The sequence below is a fragment of the Artibeus jamaicensis genome, unplaced genomic scaffold (genome assembly GCF_021234435.1).
Source record: "Artibeus jamaicensis isolate MK-2021 breed Jamaican fruit bat unplaced genomic scaffold, CSHL_Jam_final contig_700, whole genome shotgun sequence".
NCBI classification, from domain to species: domain Eukaryota; kingdom Metazoa; phylum Chordata; class Mammalia; order Chiroptera; family Phyllostomidae; genus Artibeus; species Artibeus jamaicensis.
The window spans coordinates 6,069,049-6,085,676 of record NW_026521930.1 but is presented as its reverse complement, the minus strand read 5'-3'; the positions used below and the strand labels follow the sequence as shown (position 1 = coordinate 6,085,676).

The window sequence follows — 16,628 nt, the reverse complement described above, 5'->3', positions numbered from 1 at the left end:
CTCAATTCAGAGCAGACCTGTCACCACCATCCCCAGGAATCTATAGACCAACTCACTTACCAGCACCTGTCTTCGAATGCCTATACGTCCTGTCCCACCTGTGTGCCTTTGTACATGCTGTTCCCCTTACCAGTACGTGAAGGTCCTCCGCTTTTCTACCCACAATTCCCCTATTTCAAAGCACTTTGAAGCTTTTCTTAATCCCGCAAATCCTGGACAAAACGACCCATTCCATCACCATTTTATTTATACCTCATTAGAGCACACGGCACTGACTGTTCGGGTTCCAGTCTCAAGAGTAGAAGGTTCCAGAAGGTAGGACTCAGGCCTCACTCATTTAACACTGACCCCTCACCAGGGCTGGCACAAAGGTTCAAATGTGGCCCTCAAATGTTTTGGTCTCAGGGCCCCTTTATACTCTTAAAAGTTATTGAGGATCCCCAAAGAGCTTTTGTTAAAGGGGTATATCTACTGGTGTTTGTCCAGTTAGAAATTAAAATGGAGTGGTTTTGGACTTCCGCCAAGATGGAGGTGTAGGTGGAAACACTGTACCTTCTCGCACAACCAAGTTTAAAGATAACAAAATTTTAGTAATAAAAAACGCAGCCAAAACACAGAAAATTGAACTATACGGAAGTCCGACAACAACGAACCCTTCAGCCAGGTCGGTAAGAGGGGCAGAGCCATCGACTGGCAGAGCAGGGTCATGCAGGAAAACTCTGCTGGACTGACCCAGGCATGTGGGCAGTGGTTGGCAGATCCCAGGTGTGGGGTTGCGACAGGCAGACCCAGTGAGGCTGCAAGGCCGCTGGCTGACTGCGGTCATACATTCATGTGCAGATAAACCAAGCAAAGGAACCAGCAGTGAGACAGACCACACAGGCCCCAGCAGCAGGAAGCAGCAGAGGGGACCGCTATTGCTCCCTCTCTGACCACACCCCCACATACAGCGTCACAACTCAGCAACCTGGGTGGCCCCTCCCTGGTGAACACCTAATGCTCTGCTCCTCATATGTAACAGGTGCGAACAGACCAAAACATGACTCAAGAAGAACTCAAAGACCCAGAGCCCATAACTCTAAGTGACCAAGAAATAGCCAATCTATCAGATGCACAGTTCAAAACACTGGTGATCAGGATGCTCACAGAACTGGTTGATTTTAGTCACAAATTAGAGGAACACATGGATGCTAAATTAAGTGAAATGAAGGGAAATGCACAGGAAAGCAATAGTGATGGAAAGGAAACTGGGACTCAAATCAAGGGAGTGAACCAGAAGGAAGAAAAAAACAACCAAACATAAAAGAATGAAGAAACAAGAATTCAAAAAAATGAGGAGAGGCTTAGCTGCTTTAGCTGCTTAGCTGCTTAGCTGCTTAGCAGACAGCTTTAAACATTCCAACATCCAAAGTATAGAGGTACCAGAAGGGGAAGAGGAACAGCCATGAGTGGAAAACTTATTTGAACAAATAATAAAGGAGAACTTCCCCAAGCTGGCAAAGGAAATAGACTTCCAGGAAGTCCAGGAAGCTCAGAGAGTCCCAAAGAAGTTGGACCCAAGAAGAAACACACCAAGGCACATCATAATTAAATTAACCAAGATTAAATGAAGAAGAGAATCCTAGAAGCAGCAAGAGCTAAGGGGACAATCACCTACAAAGGAGTTCCCATCAGACTGTCAGGTGATTTCTCAAAAGAGACCTTATAGGCAAGAAGGGGCTGGAAAGAAGTATTCCAAGTCCTATAACCAAGAAGAATCCAAAGACCTACAACCAAGATTGCTCTATCCAGCAAAGCTTCCATTTAGAATGGAAGGACAGATAAAGTGCTTCTCAGATAAGGTCAAGTTCAAGGAGTTCATCATCACCAAGCCCTTATTATATGAAATGTTAAAGGGACTTATCTAAGAAAAAGAAGACAAAAAATATGAACAGTGAAAGGACAGCAAACTCACAGTTATTAAGAACCACACCTAAAACAAAAGCAAACTAAGAGGACAGCTAGATCAGAAGCAGAACCAAAGAAATGGAGGTCTCATGGAGGGTTAGCAACAGGGGAGTGGGAGGAGGAGAAGGTACAGAGAATAAGTAGCACAGACGGTAGGTAAAAAATAGGGGGGAGGGCAAGAATAGTATGGGAAATGTAGAGTCTAAAGAACTTGAGACGTGGTCATAAACTAAAGGGGGAAATGGTGGGGGGAGGAGGTGCAGGGTGAAAGGGAATGAAGGGGGTAAATAGAACAACTATAATGGCATAATCAATAAAATTAATTTTAAAAAAGAAGAAATTGAAATGGAGAGAGAAATTTAAAACATAACATCCAAGCCTACATTCCACACAAGCCATCGGAGTGATGACATCTGCCATGACAAGTCAGGCAACCTCTAGGAAACACTGTCCTCATGGGAGAAAGGCAGTGAAAAAGTAACATCTTAGTATTGTTAGTAAAGTGGTCAAACCCAGTCAGCCCGAGGCTTGAATCCGGGCTCTGCTATGTGTTGTGGGCCGGTTACTTCTCCTCTATGGGACTCACTTCTTCACCTGTAAGAAAGGAATAATGACTGTGTGAGGGCAGGGGCCAAAGTAGGTTTACAGTTGTTCTAATGGAAAATAATAATTAATAATACAAAAATAAACTCCGTTCCATGTACTCACAACTGTAAGCCTATGCTCGCTCCACCGTGTGTAATGAGTATACTTCAGAGTTGGTGTGAGCTTAAATGAGATAACACTTGTAAACTGCTGAGCACTGTTCCGAGCCTATCGGTGGTAGATAGAAATGGTTGTTTAGGTGAGCAGGACGATGTGGTAAAAGCAGCATCCTGCACCACAAATCAAGACATCTTGTGTTAGGAGTTCTTCCCTCTTCCATTATTAGTTCTTCCACCGTGATCTCGGAGAAGACACATGCTCTTTCTGGGTTTGGTCTGCCCAGCCTGGCATCTAGAGGTACCTCAGGATTGTCATGGAAGTAAGGAGTGGGGACTGAGCAGCTGAGTCACCATCCTCATTTGATGAGCTTTTACATACTGATGTTCTGCGCCTACAAGCTACTTTATCCATTAAGCACCACAGGCACTGTGCCCAGGGTTCCCCAGCTTTCAAGGGCCTATGAACATGTTTGAAGGCTGAAAAAACATTCAACTCTAAAATATGAAAATTAAATTTGTATAATTGAAACAAATGTTGAAGTCTACAAATGTGGTATCATTTCAGGTAGCCAGGTGCAGTTCTGCGTATATACTTACATATACAAACTACAGGGTCCAGCAGAAGTAAGGCCTGCTTGAGTGGGGTTGATAGGGTAATCATATGGACATAGTGATTTATAGTTTTTTTAAAATATTTTATTTATTTATCTTTAGAGGGGAAGGGAAGGAGAGAAGGAGAGAAATATCAATGTATGGTTGCCTCTCATGAGTCCCCTGCTGGGAACCGGCCTGCAACCTAGGCATGTGCCCTGACTGGGAATCGAACCGCGATCGTATGGTTCGTAGGCCCTTGCTCAATCCACTGAGCTACACCAGCCAGGGCTGATTTATAGTTTTAATGTGAACATTTCACCTAAAATGTCATGTGGTGTGCTTGAGCACGATATTGTTATGTTGCAGAATCACATGCTTATGATTTTGTAATAAACGATTTTATAATTAAAAAGGTATTATTTGTGCTGGGCCCTATATATTAAATGTGGGAGTATTTTAAAAATTTGTGTAGCAGAGTATCTATATTAGAATGTGTATAAAATTTGCAAAGGTCTTTAAAAGACTGAAATTTTACTTTAAAAGTGTTCTACTTCCCAAAACCACTAAACGCAGCCTAAGTCTATTGAACTACACGATTCTTAAGGTCTCTTCCAGGCTTGCAGACCACGAGAGGCCAGACTGAAAGTTGCTTAGGCCCTGGCATGGTAGCTCAGTTGGTTAGAGTGTCATCCTGATACTCCAAGGTTGCAGGTTTGATCAGGGCACGTACAAGAAGCAACCAATGAGTGCATAGACAAGTGGTACAACAAATCAGTGCTTCTATTTCTCTCTCCTTTCCTCTCTCTCTAAAATCAATAAATAAAAAATTTTAATATATATATTTTAAATGTGCTTGGCCCTGGCTGGTGTAGCTCAGTGGACTGCCAGCCTGCAAACCAAAGGGTCATGGGTGCAGTTTCCAGTCAGGGCACATACTTGGGTTGCAGGCCAGGTACCTAGTGGGGGGGGGGTGCTCAAGAGGCAACCACACATTGATGTTTCTCTCCCTCTCTTCCCTCCTCCCTTCCCCTCTCTCTAAAAATAAATAAAATATTTTTTAAAAGAGGAAGAAATGTGCTTAGAGAAGTGATTTGCCCTTGACAAGTTATAAGGCCCCGAGGATGGCCATAGGGCTGGGGGTAATGTCAGTATCCTAAGGCCCATGAGCTCTCATAGAGCTACAACTATAAGGTCTCTTGAGGCAAAGTTCCTGGGGGCAGGGGAAGCCGAGCCATGAGGTCTAAATGTCTGATCTGCCTCTTAGTCATGGAATGACTCTGAGCAGGTCACTTAGCCCTGTGACCTCCACTTTCCCAATCTGTGAAATAGAATAAACAAACTTTCACAGGACACTATCAGGCCACACCCCAGAACCCCCCAGAATCACTAATGACACCAACTTCCCATTCTTTCCTGAGGAGCCAACTGTTAGGAGAGCTGAGGCTCAGATGAAAGTAAGATAAAGGTGGGGTGGTAAGAGAGTGCTCCCACCAAAAGGTCCAAGAGTCCTAAAAAAAGGAGGCAGAGCTGTAGCAAATCAGAAAATCAGGCCATTCTGGTCAGAGGATCTTAAAAGCTGACATCCAGCCCTGGCTGGTGTAGCTCAGTGGATTGAGCGCGGGCCTGCGAACCAGACAATCTCGGCTCGATTCCCAGTCAGGGCACATGCCTGGGTTGCAGGCTGGTTCCCTGCAGGCCAGTTCCCAGCAGGGGATGCACGAAAGGCAACCGTACATTGATGTTTCTCTCCCTCTCTCCTTCCCTTCCCCTCTAAAGATTAATAAATAAAATCTTAAAAAAAAAAAAAAAGCTGACATCCAATTCTTGCACTGGGTCCAATACAATGAACCCCTATGGGTGGAGTTGGAACCTGTGGTTCTGGTCAGGGTCAGGGTCTGCCCAGAATGGTGGCAAGAGGTTGCAGCTGGGTTGCGGGGAGGGAGAAGGGCACAGCTAGGTGGTGGAAGCCAGGGAGAAAAGGTACACAGGCTCCATGCCTGGATATGAGAATGAGTCTGCTTTCTGGCCCAAGGGCAGACACTTCATGTTTGGGAAGAGGTATATCAACAAAGTTGAAGGGCTTTCTCAAACCCACAATAAGCCCTCTGTATCTGCAGCATTCAAAGCATGGAAGATGAACTTGGGCAGATATGGGCAAGTTGTGTCTCCTGAGCCCGTGATAAGGTTATAGTGAAACACTGACTATAAAAGCACTTCCCAGGCAGAGCTCTATAGCTGCACTGACTGCTGGTAGTTTTGACCTGGTGTCTCCCACTGCCCAGGACACTGCAAATGCACACGTTAAGGACAGATTTCTTTTAGCACATAAAGGTTTTTATTGAACTCAAATTCAGGGGTTCAAAAAGCCTGAGGAAGACAAGGGAGGCTGGGTTTGCACTGAGGCCCAGGCCCCACTCTGGGCTTTACTCCTCACCCCACCTACCCTAACCCCTTCCTGACTCAACAAGGGTCTCAGCAGCTACTGATCTAAGCTAACCCACTCTTAAGAAGCCCTCCCCTCCCCCCTCCCCCCTCCAGCACTTTGCCAAGCAGGCATCCACCAAGGAGCAGGCTACTGCTGAGGCCAGCTCTCTGTTGACCTCTTTCTGGATTCTCCCAGAGCCTCCTGCTGCCTATTTGGCCTCCCTCCAACCCCTTTCCATTACCCATTTCCCTTAAGTCTCCAGGGCACGAAACTTCCTCCACCCTAGCCCCTCTCCTCCTAGAATCCTCAACTCCTCTTTTCTCCTCCAGCTTTTCCACTATTCTAAAGATTCGTCTAGCTCCCTGTCCCCACCTCTTCCAACCACCACAGGCCTGCCCCTGACAGGGCCCCAGATCAGCGACGGCCAGCAGCGTGGGTCCGCTGGTGGCGGATGAGGTCGGAGCTCTGTGAGAAGGCTTTTCCACAGTCATCGCACTTGTAGGGCCGCTCCCCACTGTGGACTCGGTGATGCTGCAGCAGCGTTGAAGACCGGCAGAAGCCCTTGCCACACACAGCACATCTATAGGGCCTCTCGCCTGTGTGAGAACGCTGGTGCTGAATCAGCGTAGAAGAGCGATTGAAGGTCTTGCCACAATCTGGGCAGCTGTAGGTACGGCCCGGCAGGTGGGTGCGTGCATGAATGGCCAGCACAGAGCTCTGACCAAAGCGCTTGCCGCACTCAGGGCACTTGAAAGGCTTCTCACGGGCATGGCTGCGGGCATGGGGTATAAGTGCCGATCGCTGGGAGAAGCTCTTGCCACAGATGCCACAGCTGAAAGGCCTCTGCCCAGTGTGCACTCTCTGGTGACTACGCAGGGATGAGTTCTGGCTGTAGCATTTGCCGCACTCGGGGCAGCTGTAGGGCCGCTCATGGCTGTGAGTGCGCTGGTGCCGCAAGAGGTAGGAGCTGTCTCCGAAGGCCTTGCCACAGTGTGGGCACTTGTAGGGCTTCTGACCAGAGTGAGTGCGCTGGTGGCGAAGCAGGTAAGAGCTGTCAGCGAAGGCCTTGCCACAACGGGGACACTTGTAGGGCCGCTCTCCTGTGTGGGTACGCTGGTGTTTGATGAGGTCAGAGCTCTGGGAGAAGGCCTTGCTACAGACCTCACATTTATAGGGCTTTTCACCCGTATGGATGCGCTGGTGCTGGATAAGGGTGGAGCCCCGGCCAAAGCTCTTCCCACAGATGCCACAGATGTTAGGCCGAGGGCCCTGCCCACCCCTGGCCCGGCCACCCCTGCGGCCTGGACCTCGCAGAGTCCCTGTCAGGCCCAGGGGATTCTGGAGCATCTCAAACTGTGGTGTAGCCAACAGGGCCCCTGTGGGCATCTCGAAAGGTGGCCCTATGGGAAGGTCCCCTGTGGGCTGTTCCCCAAACCCCTGGGTGAAGGAGTCCAAGGGATGGACTCCCAAGGGGATGCTCAGGGAATTCTTTTTCTCAGTATTGAGAAGCATCTCTGTACCTTCCTGGAATTTAGAATTCTGAGCTTCAAATTCAGGGCTTTGGGTTTTGAACTCAGGGTTTTGGGGTCCATACCCTGGGCTCTGGGATTCATACCCAGGACTTTGAGGCTCATACCTAGGGCTTTGTGGTTCAAACTCAGGGCTCTGAGAATCTGACTCAGGGCTTCTGGGTGCAAATTCAGGGCTTGGGGGCACTAACCCAGAACTCTGGGACTCAAAATCTGGACTTTCAGACTCAAACTCTGGGCTTTGTGGCTCAAACCCAGGGCTCTGGGGTTCAAGCCCAAAAGGAATCTCTTCGACCTCATAGTCCCCAGTGCCTTCTTGCTGAGAAATTTCCTCTTCCTCATTATTCTCATGCATGTTGCCTGCAGGATCAGAGAATTACAGAAAACCCAGATTGTGTGGAGCCTGGAAGGTCACTGGGTCCCACCATTAGTTGACACAAACCTCTCCCTCCTCCTCAAACATGGTCGCTGGCCCTTGAGCAGGTGCTGAAATTCCCACCTTCCCCTCAGCAAACCCAAGAGACTCGGTTCCCACCCCCCACCCCCTCCAAGTCCCAGATGTCCAAGTCCCCCCCCCTCTTTCACTCCCACGGACCACCACCCCATCTCCCGATCCCAGACACGCTCTTCGGAGGGGCACTCCCTCCCTCACCTTTGAGGGACTCTTCGGACCCCATTTCGTCAAGATTTTGCACATCCCGCGGCTCGAGGCCCCACTGCGACGCCTCCTGTTCCATCCCCGCTGACTCCCAGTGCAGTGGTGGCGGCAGCAATGGCGGACGATCCTGAGACCCGTCCTGAGTGCCCTGAGACCCAGGCCCTGGACGCCGGCCCACTCAGCGTCACCCAGGAGACCCGGCCGCCTAGCCCCAGCCCCCAAGGCCGGACGTCTTGACCCTGGGCCTCTCCTGCCGGCCGGGCCCCTCCCCTCCCCCACTCACAAGGTCCCAGCTTGCCTTGGGGCCCTCACAAGCCCCCACTCGTTGTAGCCTCGGAGATGGGGCAGCTTCACGACTCGCCCTGCCGTCCCCAGACACCACTCCCCATCTGAGACCCCGCCGTCAGGCCCCCAGCCCAGGGCTGGGATGCAGCAGTCAACCCCCTCCCCCAACACAGGAAGTGTCCGTCCGCGGCCAGTTCCCCCCGTTGGCTAGCGCTGCAGCCTCTCTAGCTGCAGCCTCTCTAGGAGTGGCTGGAGGTGGAAACTCGTTGGCATTAACCCTGGGCTGGACGGCCCCGGCGTTGAGGTGGGGGAGGTCAAAGTATCCTGGAGCCAGCTGGAGAGGCTGGGGCAGTTTGTGTGTCTGTGTCCTAGATCTCCATCTGTCCAATGGCCTATCTGTCCTTCTACCGGGCTCTGCGTCTGTCTGTAACTGTGGCCAAGGGCGAGACGACAGGCGAGACAAGGTCAGCGAGGAGCGACGCTTCCCAGCGCCAGCGGGGGCGGTGTCGAATTCCTCTTAGCTCTCGGGCCTTGGGGTCAACTGCGGCCGCCCTGGGGAACCTAGACGGACCCTCGCCTTCCTGTAGCTCTACGAGACTCTGGGACACCCTTCTCCCAATTCCCGCTCGAATTCCACTACCCACCCACTGGCATGCCTACCCCCACACCTCCTGGCTCCCTCCTTTATCTGCTCCTAATTTCTACCCTCCCCACCTCCGGCTGAGCTAGGATGGTTGCCAAGGAAACAGCCCCGCCCCCAATTTCCTAAGGTACCGCCCCTCCCCCTGAAGTGCTTAGTGATTGGCCAGTGAAGTTCGTGCTCCTACCTTCCGGCCTTCTCCTACTACACCCGCGGCTGCACGTTAATGGTTGCCAGGAAACGCGAGGCACCTTTGTGATTCGTTGGAAGGTGCTCAGGAGGGTTCCACCTCCTCGTAGGGAGCTTCTGTAGGAGGAGTTGGAGGGACCTCTGCCTGGTCTTCCCTTGAGCTGGGCCTGTGCTTTCAGAACTTTCCCCACTCGCATTTACCCTTCATTTTGTTTTAACTTTCTAAGGAATAAAAACCTAAGAATCTAAGGGCAGACAGTCCCCCACTCTTTCTCAGCACTTTCCTGAAGAAGCTTGTCGGGAGCTTCTTCCTCAGAAAGGAAGCTGCTTTCTTTTCAATTACCCTGCCTCTTCCCTCCAATTCCCCAAAGCCTGTGTTTAACTCAATCCTTGGAAGCCTTAGCTCATGGTTCCTGAATTGTCTCACAGGAAGCAATGATCATGTGGGAATTTCTTCCAGGTAAGGGTGGGGTGATAAAGTTCAGGAGTGGCACTGGAGAGAACCATCGGGTCTTAAGACAGCTAAGAACTCTCCAGCCCTGTCCGCTTTAGAATGAGGATTGTAAAGAAAGGAAACTTGAGAAACACTGCCCTAGGTGCAGCTTTGAATCAAGGAGGGGAAAGGACCCTGGAGAGACAACTGGATCCAATTCTTGTCCCTTGCTGCTGAAAACTAGTTTGGTAGCTTTGTTGATAAGAGCCAAATTTCTCCTGCATGAGCAATGCAGAGCCATGGTTTGTCTTCTTGCTGCCTTCCCAGATAAGTGAAGGAAAGAAACTGGTTAAGAGGAAAATGGCATTTTCCATGTCTCCTTAATGTCTCGAGACAAGCATAAGAATTCCAAGTGGTAAAAGATGTAAGGATGATGTCAATAGACGCTTACAATTAGAATCACAGAGATCTTCCTACAAATAAAGCAGAAGTATTTCTCTGCCCACCACAGCAAAAGCTTCCAGCTTCATGCTTCTCTCCATCCCAATGTCTGTACTAAAACCTATGCTAAGAATGGACACCCTACAAGAACTGGTTGGAAGAACTGGACTTGGCGTACCCCCTGGTCAGCCCCAAACCACTCACACAAGTGAAGAGATGAGTCTTTCTGACCCACTTACCCACCAGAAATTTACACAGGAGAGCAGCTGCTTCTGCAAAGTGGGTGGCAAAGATTCCAACCACAGGTCTGAGAGAGTCCACTGCCTGCACTCTTCACAGCACAGATTATGAGCCCACATGTAGCAGAAGTTGGGCCAGGGCTTCAACCTGCTTTGGTACCATCATTTCCATGTGGAAATTCAGTCTCACTAGTGACTTCGAGGCAGCCTCCTCTGTCTATGCAATGAGCCTTCAAGAGGCAACCAGACCAACTGTCACCAGCCCAGAGCCGTGAGTCTCTTAAGCACAGGGAAGCCTCTGATGAGGGTTCCAACTTGACCTAGCACCAACTAATCCAAGGTAGGACTGCACTGACCTTGTTCTACCCCTGTGTGCTGGTGAGGAGCCTTGAATATGTCCCAAGCTGGGCAGTCACTTTCCCCACAGCATCATCCCCTGGTGTGCGGCACTACAGGGGCAGAGCTGTTAGTGTGCACCCAAGGCTTATGGTCAGCCCACACTTGAACAAGACCTTATAAGGGTCTCAGTGTGAGAGGAGCTCCTGAATGAACTGCTTCCTCCCTGCATGCAAAGGACAAGCTAAGAAGCCTTCTTAGAGATGCTACAAGATATGTGCCAGTATATTCAAGATTGGAAATACACAGGAAGATACCAGACACAGGTCCCTTTGTCAAGAGCAAAGGAAATGGGAGTCTTTGTGTATGGTTAGGTCCTTCCCTGGCCTGACATTTGGAACAGGCCCTGAGACCAACCCTTACTCTTACAAAGCTAGGAGCAGCTAGAAAGTAACATTTTGTTCAAAGCAGTGGTTCTCAAAGTTTAGCAGGCATAAAATTCCATCCCTGGATCCAGACTCAATAGCTAGAGACAAGGCCCAGGGAGCTAGCCATATTTTCAAGAAATAGTATGTGATTCTTTGGCAGAAGGCTTTACTTTGAAAACTGCAGGCCTAGAACAGGTTTTAGCTTCTTTGTATCACAAACATTTTTACAAATCCTATTCCTAGAAAGGTGCACGTAAACATTTCTAAAAATTGTAGAGATCTTTGCAATTCAAGCAAGTACTTACCCTTATTTTAGTTGGCTTGGACAAACTAGGGTCATGCGGTCATGGCCTGACCTCTCATACTGGCCATATGGATGGGCTCATGTCTGGTACAGACAAGCATTTCTCCAGTGAAGTCCTAGAAAAATTCTCTTCCTGGCCTAAGTTGCTTTAGGTTCTAAGCCTCAAAGACCTGCAGTAGCAGAGAGAGAACCCCACCTTTGGTGGACGTATCCATGCCAAGAAATGAGGAGCTAAGAATGCTGGGAGGCCGAGGCTTAAACATTTTCATGACACTCAAAAAGCGATTTACTAGTGGAAAGTTGGGTCATAAAGGCAGGAAGCAGAAGTTAGGTATGGTGTTTGGGCCCGAAGCAAGCCTTGCAAACTTCAAAGCACTCAGAGAAAGTAGTAATTATAGCACCTTTAATTGGCAAACTGAGGGTAGGGTCCAGATCTGGCTTTGAGTCTGAGCTGAAAACTAGCATTTCAAGCTGGGCTTTCCCCAGGCAGTCCTGAGGGTGAGAGGATGGGAGGGTTGTACACTGGCTTCTGTAGGGAATTAAAAGCTGGTACACAGGTAGTTCCTACTACCAATGTACCTCCTCTCACCATGTCCCACTTATAATAAGGTGGCACAGAAGCCAATCCTCCCAGAAAGGTTTAGGATGGGGAATCAACTCATTTCATTACTTCACCTGAACAGTGTCTTTTCCCCGAATCTTCTACCTTTTTCTTTAGAAGTTTCTCCAGGTTGACAAATCTGGTTTCTTCCTCCCTAAGGTAGGCCAGACAAGAGGCTGAATTCAGTAAAGAAGGCAAGTGCACACAGGCAAGCAGGGGACATATCCCCTGCTACTCCTCCTTTAGTCAAGAATCATCCTGACCAGATGCAGGACAGGGTCTGCCCAGGGCTGGCTGCTTCCATCACCTGGACACGGCTGGACTCTAACCACAAAGGAATTCATGATAGTTGTATAATGTAATCACACGGTGAGAGGGGAAAGAATGTGTACAGAGGTTGGGAATACAGCTGAGTACAGTTCCCTCTGGCTACTAATCCCAATGTTCCTGGGCTAGTTCCTCTTGGTTCACGATGGATGTACCTGAAGAGAGTGAAGATCAAGCTTTGCTCATTTGCCCTTAACTCTCAGGTTGGTTACTGCCTTCCCTTGGTCTGCCATGTGGCTGTTTTGTCACTTATCTTACACCTGGGCTTCACTGACCCTGGGCTGGTCAGTCCCCAGTTCTGGTCAGTGCCTGGGAGCCCTCACAGGAATGGAAGATGCCTCCAGAACCCTGGCTGAGACACTGGCAAGAGATCCAGGAATGGTGTGGTAAAGAGAGCAGTAAACCAAGAACCTTACCATCCCTGTGTGTGACCTTGGACAGGTTGCTTAGTTTTCCCCAGTTTCAGTGTCCCCAACTGCAAAAGTTCAGATCCCTTCCAGTTCTAGAATGTGATGAGGTTGGCCCTGCTGGCTGGGTCTAGGGTGGGTAAGGCCTGAGCCATAGGGCTCTCCCACGGAGGCCCAGAGGGCTGGAGGGTGCTCTCAGGGCCTTCCCCTTTAGAACCAGGAACTGCTGGCCAGCTGAGAGCAGTGCTGTGATACAGCAGAGATGCCACTGGTTTGGGAAAAAAGATTCAGTGTGACTGCCTCTTCCTAACTGAGCTGTCCTGTCCAACCAAGGTGCTCCCCTCCTCAGGCAGTTATGAGGGTGAAATGAGATCATGGTCAAGACAGTACCTTGTTAACAATACAATGCAAGGAAGCTCCAAAATAAAGCCTACTTTTACTTCATTCCTGCCACTCTTTCACATATATACTCTCTACCTGAATCCCTGATTTGGGAAAGCTATATGCTGTGGTTTGCAAACTCCAATGACCACAGGATCCCAACAGGTCCTGTAAAGGAGCGGAAACTACCAGATGAAGAAGGCCTGCTTTGCCAGAGACCTGGTCAGACCATGAGTGTCAGCTGACGCTGGTCAGCTGATGCAGAGTAGTGAGCACGCTGAGCAAAGGGGACAGACAACTGCCCCCAGCTCCCACCAACTGTGGTTTTGTGGGAGCTCAGAGAGAGTTGCCAAATCTTTTGAACTTCTCAGAAGTCAGAAACCTAGATTTTTGTGTGAGATCTTAACCAGTAATTTGTAACCTTTTAAAATTCTGACTGAGCCAAAAAAAAAAAAAAAAAGAGAGAGAGAGAGAGAGACAGCTATAGGCCAGATTCAATACATGACCATCAGTTATTAACTCCTGCAGTAAAAATAGATAATAGGTAAAACAAGGTTCTCTTCTACCTCAATCCTCTTAACACATCTAAGCTGACAAACAGCCTTTTCTTCCTACAGCAGAGGCCTACTCAGGGTTCTAACCCCAGCCCTAATTCAGTGAAGGGGACTTCTGGAGTCTAGGACAGTAGAGAATGAGGTGTCAGCATTTCAAGCTGGTAAGAACCTAAAATAAGATGGTCCTCATCCCGCAGGTCCAGCTCTTACAAGGAATTCTATGACCTCCCTGGAGCCCCCAGAAGTTGAATACCTATTCCAGCTTGAGCCTCAAGACATGTTTAGGTCCTCACCCTTTCTCTTTTCACCTTTGAGGCCATCACCCACACTCCTGGAATATCTCTGGGTAGTGCTGGAAGTCCACAGGTGGGTCTAGGTTCCCTTGCCCAGGAGACAGAGGTACAGGCAACCCACTGGCACCCTGACTCCTGCGTCCCCCAGCACCAGGCCTATGGACCCACTGGTGTTTGGCCATGGCTGACTTCTGGGCAAAGCACCTGCCACACTGAGGACAGGGGTAGGGGCGTTCCCCACTGTGGGTACGCCGGTGGGCTGCCATTTCAGAGCTCTGTCGGAAGCAGCGCCCACAGTCTGGGCACGGGTAAGGCTTCTCGCCTGTATGGGTGCGCCCATGGCGCCGAAGGTCTGAGGCATGGGCAAAGGCACGGCCACAGTCTGGGCAGGGGAAGGGGGTCTCGCCGCTGTGGACCCGCTGATGCTGGTAGAGAGCAGAGCTCTGGCTGAAACAGTGGCCACAGTCAGCACAGCGGTACGGCTTCTCACCCGTGTGGACCCGTAGGTGGGTGGTAAGGGCAGAGCGCTGGGTGAACGCCCGGCCACAGTTGGGGCAGCGGTGGGGCCGCTCCCCACGGTGAATGGCCCGGTGCTTGCTCAGAGAGGAGGCTTGGCCGAAGCCCTTGCCACAGTCAGGACAAGAGAAGGGCTTCTCACCCGTGTGGGTGTATAGGTGCTCCACCAATGTGGAGCGCCAGGCAAAACTCTTCTCACAGAGATAGCAACCATGACGCTGGTCCGCCCTCGGAACAGGGGGATGGGCAAAGAGTGGGGGGCGACCCCGGTGAGGCACCTTGGTTGATTGCTCCACACTGTAAGGGAGCACAGCAGAAGGGGGTTTGAGAGGCTTCAGCCCAAGAGGCCAAGTGTTCATAGAAAGGATCTTCTCCAGTGCCTCAGTGCCTTCTCTTTGTCCTTTCTCTTCCTTGTTTATGGAACCTGCTAGGAAATAAGGGGACAGCTCAGACCCTGGCTTATTTATCCTGGTCCTTGAATCAATCCCACACCCTATTTCAGGGCTGTCAAACTCATTATCACCAGGGGCCACATCAGGCTCACAGTTGCCTTCAAAAGGCTGAAATAATTTTAGGACCATATAAATGAAACTACTCCTTAACTGTTAAGGAGCTGAAACTACATTCGGTCCTTTGTAGGCAACTGTCAGGCCAATGTGGCCCCTGGTGAAAATGAGTTTGACACCTCTGCCCTATATGGTGATGGAGAAGCCTCTTATATACAGCCACCTTCTGGACCCACAGGTGCCCCTGGGACTCAGCTCAGTATATAGGCAAGGAAGCTTGGAGTGAAACCCTTCCTCAGCTGCAGAGGACAGAAAGAAAAGCAGCAGAGACAGCGGAGCAGCAGCGGGAAGAAACAGTACATTCTACCTCAGGCCTGGGGAAATGGCTGGGGGACAGGCAGAAGATATTTTAGCTGGATCAGATGCTTAAGGGTGCTTCAAGCATCAGGAACAGCCCAGAGAGGGATGTGAACCTGGCTGAACCAAGTTCAGAGGGGCTGGGTATTGTGCAACAAACTGCCAGGATGAACTGCTAGAAGAAAACAGTAGAGGCCAAGAGAAAGGAAGCTGCTACAAAAATAAAAACAAACAGCCCTGGCTGGTGTGGCTCAGTGGATTGAGCACTGGCCTGTGAACCAAAGCAAAGGGTCACTGGTTCAATTCCCAGTCAGGGCACATGCCTAGGTTGCTGACCAAGTCAGGTCCCCAGTAGGGGGTGCCATGAGAGGCAACCACACACTGATGTTTCTCCCTCTTTCTCCCTCTCTTTCCCTCTGTCTAAAATAAGTAAAATAAAAAATAAACAGAAAATAAATAAACAAAAACACAGGACGTGGCAAAGCACAGGACGTGGCAAAACTGGAGGGATGACGTGGAGCTCAACAGAGCTTAGAGACCAATCATATTTGCAGGAACAGGGAGTGAAGGCAGGTATGCCAGGGACCCGCACCCCCGCCTGGACACACTCACAGCCCCTTTGCTTAATCCAGAAGGTAAGCAGCGGCCAGGCATCATCACCTTAGCTGGGAATGCACATCAGGGAAGAAACGGATAATCAGGGTAAGGAAGTGACAGAGGGTAGCAGGTCTGGTCAGGCCGCCCAGAGGAAGATCCCATGAGACAGAGGTCTCCAGTACTTCACCTGGGTCTTCTGACAGACACTCTCCCAACTCCGGATCTCGGGCATCTGAACCCCACAGTTCAGCCTCTTCCTCCATCCAGGAGATGAGGGCCGGCTTGGTGCCTTGGAATCCTGGCGGAGAAGAACGCAAACCCCACGCTGCCGGGAGGCCACCGCCCACCCCGCGGTCCCGACGTCCGGGACCGAAGAAGTCACACTCCCCGAGCAGAGCCCGAATGCTGGGCAGGGTGGATGGGGATGTGGACCCAAGCGAACAGTGGGGCTCTCACCGAGCGCGCCCAGGTGGCCGTAGGTCTCCCGCATGACGTCCCGGTACAGGGCCCTCTGCACCGGGCGCAGACAGCCCCACTCCTCCGGGGAGAAGTACACGGCCACGTCCGCGAAGCTCACGTGCTCGGGGCTCCTCCCCTCGCGCAGTGTCCCCTCTGGTTCCCGCGCTGAGAACAGGGCCGAAGGCGGCGCCATGGTAAGTGCCTGCTCCGGCGACAGGCCGGCGCTGCCCCTGGGTCCGCCGGGCCTCACGTGCTTCGGAACGCCTGCTCGGCCGGCGGGCCGGACGTACGGGGCACGGTCAGTAAACCCGGGGAAGCAGGCAGAGGCTTCCCCAGGGACCACGCGAATGGCTAAAGGCTAAAAGCTAAAAGTTCGTTGCTGGAGGCACACGGAGAATCGGAACTGGAAGACGTCTTCCTTAGAAATGGCGGCAACACGGCCTCACGAACCTGGAGCCTACGTAGTTCTGCCCAAATG

General features: G+C 50.7%; 2 protein-coding genes across 4 annotated transcripts; both read right to left on the bottom strand.

Moving 5' to 3' along the window:
• Positions 1-5,563: 5,563 nt before the first annotated feature.
• On the bottom strand, positions 5,564-8,841 carry ZNF768 (zinc finger protein 768). Its single transcript, XM_037134349.2, has 2 exons — positions 7,852-8,841; positions 5,564-7,559 (listed from the first exon to the last, which is right to left on the bottom strand). The coding sequence occupies exons 1-2, from the start codon at positions 7,934-7,936 to the stop codon at positions 6,085-6,087; spliced, it is 1,560 nt and encodes a 519-aa protein (XP_036990244.1). The 5' UTR covers positions 7,937-8,841; the 3' UTR covers positions 5,564-6,084.
• A 2,972-nt stretch (positions 8,842-11,813) lies between these two features.
• On the bottom strand, positions 11,814-16,345 carry LOC119041164 (zinc finger protein 764-like). 3 transcript variants are annotated; one of them, XM_037134353.2, is made up of 4 exons: positions 16,148-16,345; positions 15,879-15,989; positions 13,716-14,658; positions 11,826-11,907 (listed from the first exon to the last, which is right to left on the bottom strand). In XM_037134353.2, exons 1-3 carry the CDS (start codon positions 16,341-16,343, stop codon positions 13,742-13,744), a joined length of 1,224 nt encoding a protein of 407 aa, XP_036990248.2. In that variant the 5' UTR covers positions 16,344-16,345; the 3' UTR covers positions 11,826-11,907; positions 13,716-13,741. The 3 variants fall into 3 exon arrangements, with proteins under 3 accessions (XP_036990247.2, XP_036990249.2, XP_036990248.2); XM_037134352.2 differs by having other exon boundaries at positions 11,814-14,658; XM_037134354.2 differs by having other exon boundaries at positions 11,814-14,655.
• Between the last annotated feature and the right edge of the window lie 283 nt (positions 16,346-16,628).